Source organism: Quercus lobata, chromosome 9 (genome assembly GCF_001633185.2).
Source record: "Quercus lobata isolate SW786 chromosome 9, ValleyOak3.0 Primary Assembly, whole genome shotgun sequence".
In the NCBI taxonomy this organism is placed as follows: Eukaryota; Viridiplantae; Streptophyta; class Magnoliopsida; order Fagales; family Fagaceae; genus Quercus; species Quercus lobata.
Window position 1 is genome coordinate 31,685,406 of NC_044912.1, and position 18,025 is coordinate 31,703,430.

Below are 18,025 nucleotides of genomic sequence, written 5' to 3' on the forward strand. Positions count from 1 at the left end.
GAGAAGGAGTGATGGGGCTGTTGTTAGATACAAAGCCCGATTGGTTGCTAAAGGGTTTTTGCAACAATATGGTTTGGATTATGGAGAGACCTTTTTGTCAAACCAGTAAATGTGAGGATCATTTTAGCCTTGGCTATGCAGAATCATTGGTCTTTGAATCAATTGGATGTGTCCAATGCATTTCTTCATGGCATTTTGCAAGAGGAAGTTTTCATGTTTCAGCCTCTAGGCTATATTGATGCTACTCATCCTGATCATGTGTGCCTTCTTCATAAAGCCATTTATGGCCTTAAACAAGCACCAAGGGCCTAGTTTGACAGTTTTACCTCTGAGCTCTTTCTCATTGGCTTTCAAGCCTCTTCTGTTGATTGCAACTTGTTTACTCTCCATCATAATACCTTTGTGGTTTATCTTCTTTTATATGTTGATGATATCATCATCACTAGGAATAGTCCTTCTTTTATTGCTCACATTGTTTCCAAACTTGGGGCTACTTTTGACTTGAAGGATCTTAGCCCTCTGAAACACTTTCTTGGTCTTCAAATTGAGTACACTTCTCAAGGACTTTTTGTGCATCAATCTAAATACGCTTTAGGCTTGCTTACTAAGTTCAATATGTTGGACTGCAAACCCTGTCTCACTCCTTGTTCCCCTACAATGCATGTTAGCTCTCAAGTTAGTCCCTTACTTCCAAATCCTATTGTCTATTGGAGTATGGTTAGGGCTTTGCAATACTTGACATTCACTAGACCTGATTTGTCATATTCAGTTCAACAAGTTTGTCAATTTATGACTCAACTTACTCAACATCATTTGTTGGCAGCCAAAAGAATCCTTAGATATCTCAAGGGTACCTTGCATCATGAAGTTCATTTTTAGCCTAGTCATTTAGCTCTTTCTGCTTACTGTGATGCAGATTGGGCTAGTGATCCTCTTGATTGTAGGTCCATTACAGCATGGTGGCGTTTCTAGGGAATTCTCCTATTACTTGGTCTACCAAGAAGCAACTGACTATGGCTAGGTCTTCTACTGAGGCTGAATATAGAGCCTTGGCTTCTGCAGTTGCTGAATTATGTTGGATAAGGACGATTCTTAAGAACTTGGGAGTATACTTATCTCTACCTCCTATGCTTTGGTGTGATAATGTTTTTGCATTAGCCTTAGCCTTTAGTCCTATTTCTCTTGCTAAAACCAAGCATATTGAAGTAGACTATCACTATATCAAGGAGAAGGTTCTTAATAAAGACTTGCAGATCAACTTCATTTCCACACATTATCAGTTGGCTAATATTTTCACAAAAGCTTTGTCTTCTCCTTAGTTTCTGGATCTTGCATACAAACTGATGGGTCTTCCTCCCCTCAGTTTGAGGGGGGATGTAGAGGCATGTGACATAGTATTAATCATAAATAAATGTATGTAGAATTTTTGCAGTGTACTTCTTTCTCTTTTCTCTTTTTAGTGTACTTTGTTATTCTTTGTGATTTCTCTACTTTTTAAATAGGAAAATGAATATGCAAGATTAACTATTTTTTGTGCTTTTGTGACATTTATTATGGCAAGATCATTTTTTTTCCGCTAAAAGAGAGTAATAATTACAACACCAAAGTAGTTTGATCGAAGTTTTGTTGTCCACCCTTTTATGGGTCTAGCTATCAAGGTTGGATTGGAAGAACAGCATTCTCAAATCTCAATTGCTTCTATTGATTCCTGATCAAATAGTTGTCTAAGCTTGTGATGTACTCCTTTATATATGTTGTTGAATTAAATTTCTGGTGCAAAGTAAGCTTATGTAACCAGCAAGAAGAATGAAACTGCCACTATATTTAATTTTGTGCACTGTATGTTCTACAGAGTTACCATATAATTTGGAGATTGCTTAGTCTATGTTTATGCTCTCACTATGGAATAGCAGTAGCTCAAAAGAGGACTGTCTGGAATTTAGCATGCCTTGATAGATAGTAATACAAGCATACTGATGGTAATGCAGCTGATGTTTACTGTAAATAGCTAGTTGGTAGAAAAATTAAGGATCATTTGTGTGTTTGGTTGAGTTTTGCTGACTGTTTATTTGTTGAAAGTTCCATAGGAGAAGAGGAATTTTTTTTGGGGTGTAGGACCCATTAATCACAAAGACATCACTATATTAGTGTAGTGTATGAAGTGGATAATTATAAGCCTGACGGGCCTATGGTAATGGGCCTGCCGGATAGGAACTGTTGGGCCGATGTAAAGATGATCCAACGCTCATTGAAGGCCCATCGCTGAAGGACACAGTAAGGGCCCATGATCTGAGATCTCAATCGCTCATTGCCTAGAAACGCCCTAGAATCCCAATATGGAAATCCGAGTACAAGGGTAATTCTAGAAGACACGCATGCTGAAAGTAGATCTCCTCTATAAGGAAAACCTTGCTCACCACGCTCAGAAAGACTTAAAGTAGAGTCCCATATGGAAAAGACTTCTACACCAAGAAGGAAAAGCCGACCCTCTACTACTATAAAAACCCTAATACCCTCGCAAATCAAGGTACGCATAATTTACCCTCTCTAGCACTCTAGAGTTGTGAGAATAGTTCTAACTTGACATTCGGAGAGTATTTGGCCAGCACCACACCGGTGCTCTCTAAGGTTTTCTTTCGATTATTTTTGTTGTGCAGGTTCGCTTTGAGTTGCGAGTGCCGTGTGACCTATTGGTGATATTTTCGGCGTCATCAATTGGCGCCGTCTGTGGGAAACGTAGCACATTATCGCTTCCTAGACAAAAGAGTTATATGGTACTCACTCGCTCAATGGCGACCACTAACGACGTTCAAGAAGAAGAAGCCCCTACGACTGCTCTTGAAAGACAGGTCAGGATGCTCGCCATAGCCGTGGAGCGCCTCACCAAACAAAACCACGACCTAGAAGAGCAGCTGAACCAGAAAAATGCGGCTCCCAATAACCAAGAAGCAGATCAAGAAGGGACCAGCGCTGAAAGAAGGAATCACGAAGGACCACAGGCTAGCAACGCCCCAAGCAGACCAGAACGATGAGACACAAGCCTTCCTTCTCTGGCAGATACGGCTCTGCCACCCGTCATCGCGGAGATGCAGGCAATGAAGGAACAGATGGAAGTGATGATGAACGCTCTCAAGGGACGAGTGTCCAGTGATCTTGACGACCTAGTCAACTGGACTGACTCGCCATTTACGACAACCGTCAACTCCTTCCCCCTGCCAAGTAAGTTCCACATGCCGCATATGAATAGTTATGACGGGGTCAGGGACCCTTTAGATCACCTAGAGACCTTCAAGACCCTGATGCACCTTCAGGGAGTGGCAGACTCGATTATGTGCAGGGCCTTTCCTACAATCCTAAAGGGCGTAGCAAGAATTTGGTTCAGCCGGTTAGCACCCAACTCCATCAGCACCTTCAAAGAGCTAAGCGCTCAATTTACTACGCATTTCATCGGAGGACATCGGTATAAGAAGTTCACAGCTTGTTTAATGAATATCAAGTAGTGAAAGGAGGAGACGTTAAGGGCCTACATATCGCACTTCAATAAAGAGGCGCTCTCGATCGACGAAGCCGACGACAAGATACTAGTAGCAGCATTCACGAATGGGCTGAAGGGGGGTAAGTTTTTGTTCTCCCTATACAAAAACGACCCAAAGACCATGCCAGAAGTGCTTTACAGGGCCACCAAATATATGAATGCTGAAGACGCGCTGTTGGCCAGAGAAGAGAGGCCCAAGAAAAAAGATAGGCAAGAAGACTCCCGACAGGACCAGGGGTGGAAGAAAGGTAGGATAGGAGATCGAAGGGAGGAGAGACGCCCTAAACCCATGGGGGGAAGATTCACAAGTTTCACCCCGTTAACTGCCCCGATAGACCAAGTCCTAATGCAGATTAAGGACGAAGGGGCCCTGACGTTTCCGAGAAAGCTGAAGAGTGATCCCAACAAACGATCCAGGGACAAATATTGCCGCTTCCACCGTGACCATTGTCACGACACAGCCGATTGCTACGACTTGAAGCAGCAAATCGAAGCCCTTATCCGACAAGGAAAGCTGCAAAAATTCGCCAGCAAGGAGAGAACAGATCCACCCCCACAAGAACAACACCCCCGACGAGAGAACGAGCGACCAAGACCCCCCATAAGGGACATAAGGATGATAATCGGAGAAACAACTGCGGTCGAGCCTTCAAAAAAGGCTCGCAAAACATACCTCTGGATGGTACAGAACGTCCAGCTGACGGGCATCGTGCTGAAGGTAGCAAGGAGAGAAGGCCCCATTATCGGGTTCTCAGAAGAAGATGCACGACGCCTACACCATCCACACGATGATGCCCTCGTCGTCAGCATGCGGGTAGGAGACTACAACATGCACCGGGTGTTGGTCAACAACGGTAGCTCAGCCAATATCTTGTACTATCCGGCGTTCCAGCAAATGAGGATTGATAAGGAGCAATTAATGCTGACAAACGCCCCGCTCGTTGGTTTCGGAGGGAGCCTGGTATTCCCTTTGGCCACGGTCACGTTATCAGTGACGGTAGGCGATTACCCCCAGCAAATCACCAGGGACGTAACCTTCTTGGTGGTCGATTGCTCGTCCGCCTACAATGCTATCTTCGAACGACCTATGCTCAACTCGTGGAAGGCGGTAACATCAACTTACCACATGATGATCAAATTTCCAACGGATTAAGGAGTAGGAGAACTACGCGGGAGTCAAATAGCCGCACGGGAATGCTATGTGGCTATGATGGAGATGGAAGACCAGATCCAGGCCTTGAACATAGAAGAGCACCGAACGATGGCGGAACCAACAGAGAAGCTAGAGGAGATAACTCTCGACAGCTCCAATCCGGATCGAACAACCAAGATTGGAACGCTTGCCAAACCCGCAATCCGTCAAGAGCTCATAACTTTCTTGAAGAGCAATCAAGATGTGTTCGCCTGGAGTCATAACGACATGCCAGGAATCGATCCCTCGGTCATGGTACATAAATTGAATGTGTTACCCTCCTTTCCGCCCGTCTGATAGAAGAAGAGAGTGCTTGCTCCAGAACGAGACCAAGCAATAGCGGAAGAAGTCCGCAAACTACAAGAGGCAAGGTTCATTAAGGAAGTTTACTATCCCGATTGCCTGGCGAATGTAGTAATGGTTAAAAAAGCGAACGGCAAATGGCGGATGTGCGTGGACTTCACCGATCTTAACAAAGCATGTCCCAAAGATAGCTATCCCCTTCCAAGGGTCGACATCCGAGTAGACTCGACGGCTCAACACCAGTTACTGAGCTTCATGGATGCTTTCTCAGGTTATAACCAGATCCGCATGCACGAGGCTAATTAGGAGAAGACTTCGTTCGTGACCAGTCAAGGCCTCTTCTGCTACAAAGCAATGCCATTCGGCCTAAAAAATGCGGGAGCGACATATCAAAGGCTGATGAATAAGATGTTTGCGCAGCGAATCGGGAGGAATGTCTAGGTCTACGTCGATGACATGCTAGTGAAGAGCCGGAAGGAGGAAGACCACCTGGAAGATCTTAGGGAAACATTCGGCACGCTTCGATCCTATAACATGAAGCTCAATCCGGGAAAGTGCGCATTCGGCATAACAGTAGGAAAATTCCTAAGATTCATGATATCTCAAAGGGGGATTGAGACTAACCCGGACAAAATCTGAGCCATAATAAAGATGGCCCCCCCGAGAAATGTGAAGGAAGTACAAAGCCTTTACAGAAAGGTAGCGGCATTAAATAGATTTGTGTCGAGAGCCACGGATAAGTGTTTGCCCTTCTTTCGCACGTTAAAGAAGTCTTTCGAGTAGACAGACGAGTGTCAGCAAGCATTCGAGGAGTTAAAAGCCTATCTATCCTCACCACCTCTACTGAGTCCCTCGCAACCAGGTGAAGAACTCTTCCTCTACTTGGCTGTCTCCCCTGTCGCAGTTAGCGAGGCCTTAATCAGAGAAGAGGACAGGGTACAGAAGCCCGTATACTACGCCAGCCGGGCGCTCCGCGGTGCCAAAGAAAGATAACCACCTATGGAGAAGCTCGCTTTTGCATTAGTCATGGCGGCTCGCAAGCTCAAGCCCTACTTTCAAGCCCACACCGTGAACGTAATGACCAACAAGCCCTTGCGAAGGGCATTGAGCAATCCTGAAGCTGTGGGTCGATTAACGCTGTGGGCGATAGAGTTGAGCGAATTTGATATCAAGTACCGCCCACGTGCAGCCATTAAAGGACAGATCGTAGCAGACTTCATAGCAGAATTTACTCGTGACAAAGACAAGGGGGTAGAAGAGTCTCCTCAGTGGAGCATATATACCGACAGATCATCCAATAGGCGAGCCGGAGGAGCCGGCATCGTATTGCTGTCACCTGAAGGAGACAGGATTGAATGTATGGTCTGTCTAGACTTCCCCACCACCAACAATGAAGCGGAATACGAAGCAGTGGTAGCAGGCCTCGACCTAGCCAAAGCCGTAGGAGCCAAGAGTGTAATCATTTACTGCGACTCTCAAGTCGTGACCAATCATGTGAATGGAGATTACGAATGCAAGGGGGAAAGGATGAAGAGATATCTTGATCAAGTAAGGGCGAGAATCGACGACCTAGAAGCCAAGGTCATCCAAATCCCCAGGGAAGAAAATGAGCTCGTCGACCGGCTAGCCAAAACCGCTTCAGCAGATCATATGATAACATCGGGTAATGTACTTTCTTTTGTTCAACTTTCTCCACTAATAGACCCCGGTAACATGCAGGAGATATGTTCCGAAAGTAACTGGACCATACAGATAATTTCATATTTGAAGAACGGGTTACTGCCGGACGAGAAGGAGGCAGCAAGAAAGCTAAAGGTCCAGGCGGCGAGGTTCGTCTTGATAAAGGACATCCTGTACAAGAGAGGTTTCTCCCGTCCATATCTAAGATGCCTGGGAGCCGAAGAGGCAGACTACCTAATGAGGGAAGTACACGAAGGGATATACGGGAACCATTCTGGATCGAGGTCGTTGGTGCACAAACTGGTACGAGCTGGGTTTTACTGGCCAACCATGCAAAAGGATGCCGAGTCTTACGTTAAGAGCTGTGACAAATGCCAGAGATTTAGCAATATTATTAGACAGCCAACCGAGGAGCTGACCCCGATGATGGCTCCATGGCCGTTCGCTCAGTGGGGACTAGACATTATGGGACCTTTCCCAATGGCGATACGACAGCTGAAGTTATTGGTAGTGGGTATTGACTACTTTACAAAATGGGTAGAGGCGGAAGTTTTGGCCACCATTACGGAGAAGAACATTAGAAGTTTTGTCTGGAGGTGCATCATATGCAGGTTTGGTATTCCTAGAGTCCTTGTCTCAGATAACGGGAGGCAGTTTGACAATGACTACTTCCGGGATTTTTGCTCCCAGCTGGGAATAAAAAACCACTACTCATCACCCGCCCATCCTCAGGCTAATGGCCAGGTTAAAGTCACGAATCAATCCCTGCTTAAAATTATCAAGACTCGGCTCAAGGGGGCAAAGAGCATATGGCCTGAAGAATTGCCAAGCATACTATGAGCATACAGGACAACGGCGAGGACCCCAACGGGAGAGACGCCATTCCGACTAACGTACGAGAGCGAGGCGGTCATCCCGGCAGAAGTTGGGCTCACAAGTTACAGGGTTCACAACCATGACGAGAGCAGGAATGACGAAACAATGCGGCTACAGCTGGACCTGATAGACGAGGTTAGGTTAGCGGCGGAGTAAAGGCTCGCTAGATACCAGGATCGTATGGCCAGACACTACAACTCTCGGGTCCGACACAGAGACTTCCAAGTAGGAGACCTCGTACTCAGGAAGGTTATGGGTGCAACTAGAGACCCTACACAGGGAAAGCTCAGCCCCAATTGGGAAGGACCTTACCGAGTTACGTCATGACAATGGAAAGGAACCTACCACCTGGAGACGACAGATGGAAAGAAGCTGCCACATCCATGGAATGCCGAGCACTTGAGAAAGTACTACCAGTAATAGTAACACGGTGAACAGCAACGAACCCCCGATTGACCAGTTTATCTTAAGTTTTTTAATTATTAGTTTTTTTTCAACTATTTTTTGCTACAATCTAGTCGTGCCTTTTTAAAGCCCAAGGGGGCAGGCACTTTTCCCTTATGCATTTCTATTAAGAATAATAATCAGATACAATTTTGATTTTCTACATGGATTTGTTATTATTATTATTGTCCACAAGATGGACGGATCATCCTACAAGGATGACGACTTGAAGTCCGAAATAGACGGATACAAAATAAGTCCACAAGATGGACGGATCATCCCACGAGGGTGACGAGTATAGTCCAAAATGGACGGATATAAAACATGTCCATAAAATGGACGGACCATCCCACGAGGATGACGATTGGAAGTCGAAAATGGACGAATCCAAAATAAGTCAACAAAGTGGACGGATCACCCTACAAGGGTGACGAGTATAGTCCCAACTGGACGAATATAAAAGCAAGTCCACAAGATGGACGGATCATCCTACGAGGGTGACAACTTGAAGTCCAAAAGGGACGGATACAAAATAAGTCCACAAGATGGACGGATCATCCCACGAGGGTGACAAGTGTAGTCCAAAATGGACGGATATAAAACATGTCCATAAAATGGACGGACCATCCCACGAGGATGACGATTGGAAGTCCAAAATGGACGAATCCAAAATAAGTCCACAAAGTGGACGGATTACCCTACAAGGGTGACGAGTTTAGTCCCAACTGGACGAATATAAAAGCAAGTCCAAAAAATGGACGGATGAAAATTTAATTATTAACTAGGACGGATCATCCCACGAGGGTGACGAGTATAGTCCAAAAGGGACGGATATAAAACATGTCCACCAAATGGACGGACCATCCCACGAGGATGACGACCGAAAGTAATGGACGAATCCAAAATAAGTCCACAAAGTGGACGGATCATCCTACGAGGGTGACGAAGTATAGTCCAAACTGGACGAATATAAAAGCAAGTCCAAAAAATGGACGGATGAAAATTTAATTATTAACTAGGACGGGTTTCCAAAGAATAAATTCTTAGGCCAAAAAATATACCTATACATGCCGGACCCAATGATGACAAATAATTGGACGGGTGTAAATAGGTCCCACAATGACAGAATTCAAGCGCAAAATTAGAAAATTCAACATGTAAAACAAAGTGAACGGATGCATTCGACAAAAAATAGGCCCTTAAAAGGCAATGTTTACATATCATCAGCCAACGGATGAAAATTGTTCCCCAAGAACATAAAAAAAAATAAAAAAAAATAAAAAACTAGCCACTGAACTTTGTTCTCATTAACGTCGGACTGAGGAATCGTCTCTGTATCAGGCTGAGGTGCAACTTTCGCTGGTGCTGACTCCCCGTCACCAAGGGCATCGTCATCAGCAAAGAGGTCATCTGTATCCTCTGAAGCAGCAGGTAAGACGGATGTCTGAGCTGGGTCTTTAATCTTGAACTTGGAAATGTCCAAATCCGGATAAGCTTGCTTGACCTGATGGATGGCATCCATGAAACCTTGATGGAAGGAGTCTCCTAGCTTAGTAATCAGGGCGTCGGAGTCACGGTACTCACGAACCGCGACGTCCTTAGCCTGACGGACTTCATTTTTCAGATCTTCTATCTCCTTGTCCTTGCTCTCTAAAGTCTTCTTCGCCTCTTCCGTCACCTGTTCAAGGTTTTTCCTTGCCTTCTCGGAAAGTTCAAGCTTTCTCTCCATCTTGGGTTTCCAGTTTCGTAACTGAAGTAGCTCTTCCTCCGTCTGCTCCGCTTTCACCCGTACGCGATCCAGGGCTGTCTTATGGCTGAGGCATCGTCCTATCAACCCCTTCATCATGACCATTGCCTAAAAAATAATAACAATGATAGTTATGAAACGAACTGTGGGCAAAAAAGATGTAATTTGCATTCTTAAAGTAGACGGGCTGTCTTACTTGTGTAATTGCAAAAAGGCCTGTCTCACCCATGGCCTCCGTCGAATGGTTGCCTAGGTCTTCATAATCCTCCGCCGACATGATGGAGGAAATCTGTTCTAAGGCGTGCTTAGAATCCTCTCGAAGAAGGACGAGCGGCTTCTCTTGATCCTTCAACGGCCCCTTCATGAGGCCTTTGCCGACCCTGTGCTTGATTGGAGTGGCCGTCTTTGGAGGCTCCGCCATAAGTCCCACGACGGGTTCCAAGGACACTTTGGCCTTCTTAGCCTGACGATCCACTTTGGGTTATGTTTTCCTCTTGGCAGACAGATTGCTTGGGCCCATCACAGAGGGAGCAACATCACCGGTCTTCTCTGCAGCTTTGGATCTAATCAAAGCTCTCCTCTTGGCGTCGTCCATTTCTGAAATGTGGACGAGAATATTAGTTTCATAATAAGATACGTAACTTATCAAGAAAAGGACGATGAACTTACGCCTTCTAATCTGTGCCTCGTACTTGACGGCTGCTGGTGTTGGTTCTGGTCCGTCACAATACCAATGAATGGTTTTAAGTGTCACCAACTTCGCCCAAGTCCTTTCCTCCGTTTGGGTCTTTGAGAAGATTTTCTCAAGGAAGGTGAACTCCTTAATATCGACTTGAGGGCATCGTCTAACTGCAAAGAAAAAAGGATGGTTAGATTGTTTTAAACATACATAAAGAAATAAAGTTAAAATTTCGAGGACGGTCCATACTAGACGGGTGTAATATGCCCCAAGTAGTGTCGACGGGCATGTAATCCGTGTCCCCTGGACGACACATCCAGCTGTCACCCTCTAGGAAGAAGTAACGGCTCTTCCAATCCCTATTTGAGTCCGGCGTGTCATAGATGACCTTCAATAGCGAACTCCTGGGGACGAAGCTATATATTCCCCTAGACTTATCGATTTCGTTCGGACGGTAGCAATGTAGGAACTCCCTAACCGTCAGCCTCTTGGCACTGTCGGACATTGCGCCGTACAAAATCTTCATCGCTATGAAGACCCTCCATGCATTAGGGGAAATCTGGTTCACGGATAATCCCAAATATCGGAGGAGCTCACGATGAAGCGAACTCAATGGGAACCTGAGTCCGGCCTTCAACATTTGCTCATATACCCTGACACCTTCTACCCCTTCATAATAACATCTCTCTGATTTATAGGGTAGACGGATGGAAATATTGTCTGGAATTTGATAGTTATCCCTAAATGTCTTAAAGTGCTTTTCTTTGATGACAGACGAGAAGTAATTCACCGTCCACTCTGGTATCATGACGAACTCCCTAAGTCCATCAGCATCGACGACGAATCTAACAATCTGTTCCTCACCGTCATCGAGGCCCTCGTCTTGTTCAACCACCTTCGTATCCTCATATGTTGAGGACGAGGAGGAGGATGACGGACTCCTATCATCACCAGGACTATCTTGTTCTCTATGACCGGACGGATATACTTCCTCGTAATCCAGCCCGTCACGAATAACCGACTGATTACTGGACGCACTAGACATTTCCTACACTAAACGACAAGAGCCTAAGACTTTGACGGGTCTATATGTCCATAACGGGTGTGGATTGTAATTAAAATTAAAACAAGATTGGCTTGGAAAAGAACACTTACCAATTTTATGAACGAAACAAGGAAGTATAGCACTAACGATCGAAGCAACTGGTCGGTTCAACCCCTGACAAACCGTGACGGGTATGCTCTGACAAGTGTGACGGATAAACTCTGACAGGTTAATTTTTGCTGAAATTGGAGAAATGAAAGGGAAGACTCCATTATTTATAAGGGAGATGCACGGAAGTCGAAGCGTCGCTTCGATCCGAGATAAAACCCAATCAAATTACGACACGTGTCATCATCATTAATGACTTTAGTACAGCCTGTCTGTAGTTGGTATGGTCGACGGTCTCCTCGTTTTCACCGTCATCCTAACTTTCATGAATCCGTCAACTCATTAACTATAACCTTCAAACTTGCTTTTTTGTCTTATTGGTCTCATTCCGTCATAAAAAAAGTATCCGTCACGCCCTTACCTTATGGTCGTCACCCCATGGCTCCTTTGTCCTAGGATGACGGACCCTTGGGGTGAAGGGGGCAACTGAAGTGGATAAAATATAAGCCTGACGGGCCTATGGTAATGGGCCTGCCGAATAGGAACTGTTGGGCCGATGTAAAGATGATCCAACGCTCATTGAAGGCCCATCGCTGAAGGACACAGTAAGGGCCCATGATCTGAGATCTCAATTGCTCATTGCCTAGAAACGCCCTAGAATCCCAATATGGAAATCCGAGCACAAGGGTAATTCTAGAAGACACGCACGCTGAAAGTAGATCTCCTCTATAAGGAAAACCTTGCTCACCATGCTCAGAAAGACTTGAAGTAGAGTCCCATATGGAAAAGACTTCTACACCAAGAAGGAAAAGCCGACCCTCTACTATTATAAAAGCCCTAATACCCTCGTGAATCAAAGTACGCATAATTTACCCTCTCTAGCACTCTAGAGTTGTGAGAATAGTTCTAACATGACCTTTGGAGAGTATTTGGCCGGCACCACACTGGTGCTCTCTAAGGTTTTCTTTCGATTATTTTTGTTGTGCAGGTTCGCTTTGAGTCGCGAGTGCTATGTGACCTATTGGTGATATTTTCGGCATCATCAGTGTAGATTCGAGTTTGGTGTCAAAAGTAGTAGAGGCCATTTGTATTGTTCTCTTTTCAGGTAGTAGTTCCTGTAGAGGTGCCTGTCTATAGTTTGTTGGACTCAGTAGTTAGTACCATATATATATTGTTTTTTCAGTCTCTGTCCACTACATTTGGAATATATATATATATAAATGACAGTATTTTTAGTTATCTATATTGTTCTTTTTATTCTTTATGATTTCGCTCTGCCTTTTAAATAGGAAAATGATAAAGCAAGATTAACTAATTTTAGTTTGCATTTGTGACATTTATTATGGCAAGATCTTTTATTTTATTTTATTTATTTGGTGCTAAAAAGAGAGAGAGTTATAAAACATCAAATTACGACACCAAAGTAGGTACTGCTAATAGCCCACTTTACCAGAGAAAATGATTGAAGCTTTCTTGTCCGCCCTTTTATGGATCTAGTCAAGGTTGGACTGGAAGAACAAGATTCTCAATCTGAATTGGTTCTATTGATTCCATCTCAAATAGTTTTTTTTTTCATAGGATGATTCCTTATCAAATAGTTGTCTAAGCCTGGTTCTATCCAATTCTTTTACAAATTACAATATCAAATTAATTCTAATTACTTTTTTTTTTTTAGTGTCTCATTTGAGATATTATTATGGATCCTTTTACTGAATCTAATGAGTTCATGAAATTGCATACACTTGGTTCGATCAAGTTACTGATGCTGAGTATTGAAAACAAGCCAAGGTTGTCCATAACCCAATCAATTGTTTAAAATGAAATTATTCATGATGGCATCCATAAACAGGTTATATGCTAATAATTGAGTATTATGAAAAATTATGTATTTTTTAATTTATCTATTTTGAAATCAACATAGTAGCATGTTAATACAAAGGAAAATACTAGATTTACAAAAAAATATTTGCAAATTATTAATGCGATGAGTGACTATTATATTTTATTTTTTGAGTGGTTATTAATAAGTGAAAAAATGATATCAGTAGTGGGTCCAAATAATAATCAATAAAAAGTTACCACAATTAACAGTTAATAAAAGTGTCATAAGGTTGATTAATGTAAACCAAAAAGAAATAAAAAGCCAAGCATAGGCAGATACAAACCAACAGTCCAGATCTAACATTAATATACTTAAAAAAACGAAAGAAAGAACAAGATGCTGACCAGATAGAGCAACAGAGGATTGAAGACTTCAGTTAGCAAATAACAATCCATAAATAGAAAATGTCTTTGCACACTCAAAGCTTATCTGCAAATAATAAAGCAAGCTCAGATTATATAAATTGCAATGAATTAAATAATTCAGCAAATTTAGACCCTACAAATTGCAATCCAAAGTTGTGAAGATAAAAAACCTAAACAGCAATAAACCTCATGTCCCTAAGACATTTTATCAAACTGGTAGCATCTTCAGAACTCAGCAAACACAAAACACTAAAGTCAATGCAAGTTACAACCTCAGCGATTCACAAACACTAAGCTCTGGACAATTGATATTTTGAAAAACAATATTGATACCAACAGAAATCTTCCCTGTCTTCACTCTGCACTTTTTGACTTCAAATTAGAGTGCACTAGCTTGTGATTTTTACTGGTCACAACATATTGTTGGAGTAGGTGTGTTTCAAACACTTAACCTTTACTTTGTGTCCCACATTGGTTAGAAATAAACAATGTTATAAGTTTATAAGGCTGAACACTATGGGCTTGGTGTTGGTTTGGGCTTGGACTTCGGCTTGTTATGTCAATCTTGGGCCTCACTTTTTCCCTTTCTTTCCTTTTGCCCAAATTTGGTTTTGACGTAGCCGTTGGTGAGTATTTGAGCAGCCCGTTGGGCATCAAATCTGCATAGTAACCGTTAGAGGCCTAGTCCATTTAGGTAGCCCGCTTGTCTTTTTGAGTTGATATATATTAAACCCTGTTTTCACTTCTTTCTCTTCAGTTTTTTTCTGCCTTGCTGCCGCCACTCTCCTTCCTCTGTTCAGCTCTAAATTTTCTGCTCATCTTCACAAAATTTCAGCTTCTAAGTTCTTAGTTTTAAGGAAAGGCAATTAAGGTTGTTCCTAGTTTTTCTTGTTTGAGTGTGTGATCAACTTAAAGAAATCACTATAATCTAATCTTGGGGGTTGTTCGACCAAAAAAGTCATTCACATTGAGTTATAGTCTGGATGGCATGAATCAACCTTTAAAGACAACACATTTTGCGTGATTCTATAGTTTTTGAGATCTATAGTTTGTGAGATCTTTCTAACTCTATCTATTTATTTTTGTCATTGCTATTTTTTTTTTTCTAGAGTTTGTATTGTTGAATCAAAACTTGTTTATTTAGCCATATTTTCCAACACATACCACTCAGCAAATATAGGGTCCAAAGACTTTGAACTAGTTCAACAAACAGCAACTATAATCCAATATTGCCATTTTGACTTAAGAAAGCAAAAACCTAATGGTTAGTTTGGATTGAGGGGAGGAAGAGGGAGTAGAGTAGAGTAGAATTGGCCCAAAATTAGCATATTTTCAGCTAACTCAATTTAACTCTACTCTCCTTTACTCTTCTTTCCTCCCTTCTTGACCCAAACGGAACCTAAATATTCTCTAACAATGCTCAAATGGGGTTTTTTCTCTAGTCATATCTGATGCACTTTATATGACACTAGAAACATTGAAGGGACTTGAAAGAGTAACGAATAGATAGAAAGTGGAAGCTCCTATTAAATAATAATAAAATAAAAAACCTCAAATTCTATCAAATTCCGAATAAACTAATTTTTTGAAGATATAAGTCTCATATATTTTTATATCATTCAAGGACAAAAAATCTTGACCTAATTAGATATTTAGAAAATAATTTGGAAATCGACCAGATCTTTAGATAGAATTTCCAGAAAAGATTGATGCAAACATTAATGTAAAAAAAAAAAAAAAATCAAAGAAAATGAAAGCTGAGATAGATTCATGCCAACGATCCATGATTTAAGATTTTAGAGTTTTTGTTCATTTTTCAAAGTCTCAAACCAAACAAAAATTCTCAAGATTGAACATTCTTAAAAAACAAGGTACTGACCAAATAGGATCCTGGCCATAACTCCTCAGTTAGCAAATAGCAGATTTTCAATGTCACCCTCCTGTTAAAATCCACATAGGCAAATAAGCATCTATAATAGAAGAACTTTACACCCACAAAAGCTTATCTACAAATAGTAAAGAGAGCTTGAATATCATCATTTGCAACTACTCAATAATTCAGCAAAATTTACAAATTGCACCTCCAAAGCCTCACATTTGGGGAAGCAATAAAATGCAGGTCCACATGGACATTTTATCAAACATATAGCATGCCACAAACTCAGAGCAAACACACACTAAAGTCAATGTCCATTACAAACTCAACATTACACAAACACTGACCTGTGGGAAAAAAGATTAAATCTTTGACAAACAATCATTCCAAACAACCTTTCCTTTCTTTTCTGGAAATAAATTGTAGTTCCTCAACGTCTTTCTTCTTATATATTTAAGCAGCCCAAACAATGCTTGGACATTGTAATTTGTAAGGTTATATAGTACTGGGCTTTGTTTAGGGGTATGGACTGTTCTGCTGCTTTTTCCTCTGAGATTTCCTATGAATTCAAAGGGTACAAGATTTAAAAAAAAAAAAACTTTAAAGGGTACATTAAGAATCAAATGAAGTTAATAAACTCCAATCTCTTACGTTTTAGTACAAATTTAGAAGTAACACACACACATATATATATATTATTGGATTATGCTGCGATGTGAGAGACATGTGCCACGCTCAATTTGGCTAGTTGTCATTGACATCGACTTCTAAATACCCTTGGAATAAAAGTAGATTAAAAAAAGATATTAATTTTAATTCCTAAATCTCTTCAGCTATTATTAAACAAAGATAAATATTTTTTCACTGATCAGCAAAGCAGAGAATTACCTACAAAAATCATAATTAAAGTGTAGAAAGACATATCTACCATAGGAGATTAGATTCCAGCTCAGCCTTGGAGCCCAAGAATGTCACAGTTCACTCTTGGCGTCCAAGAGTGTCTTTCTACTTAACATTATTAATCTCTTCAAAAACCTTCACAATTTGGAGTTGAAAAATTGAAAGGAAATTTAGAGAGAAAAGAGAGATGGCAACTAACAAGATGGAAAAGGCAAAGATGGTGAGCTCAGATGAAGAGGAGGGCTGCTGTGGCTGCACGAAAATAGAGCCAAAGAAGGTGGTGGACTCTAGCCCAAGTGAAGAGCAGCTCAGCTCCAACAAACAGAAAAATGGAAGTGTTTTCCCGGCAAAGAAAAAGTCAGTGTTGGTACAGATATTGAAATCTGCGGTACCCAAATCTGTACCAACCCCAAAGTCCAACAATAAGGTCGATTGCTGCAGGCTAAATTAGCCACACCCACCACACCACCATGACCATGGTTCAAGAAGATAAAGGTGCACAGAGGCTTATGGGGTTTAGTAACCACAAATAATGGGTCATGTTGTTGTATTTTTAGTTATATGCAGAGTCTGCAGTGTACTTTTTTATGCTTTGTGATTTCTATGCCTTTTAATGGGAAATTGATAAAGCAAGGTTAGCTATTTTTAGTGTGCTTTTGTGACATCTATTATGGCCAGATCTTTTTGTTTTTCCTTGCTAAAAGAGAGCTATAAAACATCAAATTGCAACACCAAAGTAGTTTGATTGAAAGTTTTCTTGTCCACCCTTTTATGGATCATGTGGAAGAACAATATTCTCAACTTGGTAGCATTCTAGGAAAGATTTGACACTATATTTGCTTCTCAAATGCTATACAAAGAGGTTGTCTTGGTTTTGTAGCAATGTTCCATGAAAGTCTTTTGCTGGTCTAAAACACACACTTTCACTTTATCTTTGGCCCCATTCAATTCACAATCAGAGAAAAATGGAAGCAAGGTCTTTTCAACCATTCTTTTACTAATTAAAGATCAAATTAATTCCATTTACTTTTTTTTCCCTTTCTAATTTGAGATATTATATGGATCCTATTAGTAAATCTAATGAGTTAGTGAAATTGCATACACTTGTTTTAATCAAGCCACCAAATTCGAGTACTGCAAACAAGCCAGGGCTGTTTACGAACCAATCAATTCCTTAAAATGAAGTGATTCTTGGGGACCTGTCTTTATTAGCAAATACGGAGTAATTACTTTCTAATTCTCCTCTGCCTTTTTTGAATTATTTTTTCCCCAAATTCAATTTAGAAAAATGATTTTCATAAGAAAAAAAAAGCTCTTTGACCGTAGAATCTACATGTTTTATTTTCTATCAATTAAAACTTTATGTCATAATTTGTAAGTTTCATAAAAAAAG

At 41.6% G+C, this 18,025-nt stretch overlaps 1 protein-coding gene across 3 annotated transcripts; it reads right to left on the reverse strand.

Annotated features, from left to right (window-relative positions):
• Window positions 1-9,215: 9,215 nt before the first annotated feature.
• Window positions 9,216-17,330, reverse strand: LOC115958885. Of its 3 annotated transcripts, XM_031077144.1 has the most exons (7): window positions 16,832-17,330; window positions 16,080-16,291; window positions 15,736-15,796; window positions 13,836-13,920; window positions 10,447-10,626; window positions 9,974-10,374; window positions 9,216-9,885 (listed from the first exon to the last, which is right to left on the reverse strand). In XM_031077144.1, the coding sequence occupies exons 6-7, from the start codon at window positions 10,196-10,198 to the stop codon at window positions 9,244-9,246; spliced, it is 867 nt and encodes a 288-aa protein (XP_030933004.1). In that variant the 5' UTR covers window positions 10,199-10,374; window positions 10,447-10,626; window positions 13,836-13,920; window positions 15,736-15,796; window positions 16,080-16,291; window positions 16,832-17,330; the 3' UTR covers window positions 9,216-9,243. The 3 variants fall into 3 exon arrangements, with proteins under 3 accessions (XP_030933004.1, XP_030933003.1, XP_030933005.1); XM_031077143.1 differs by lacking the exon at window positions 16,080-16,291; XM_031077145.1 differs by lacking the exon at window positions 16,080-16,291 and having other exon boundaries at window positions 16,661-17,330.
• Between the last annotated feature and the right edge of the window lie 695 nt (window positions 17,331-18,025).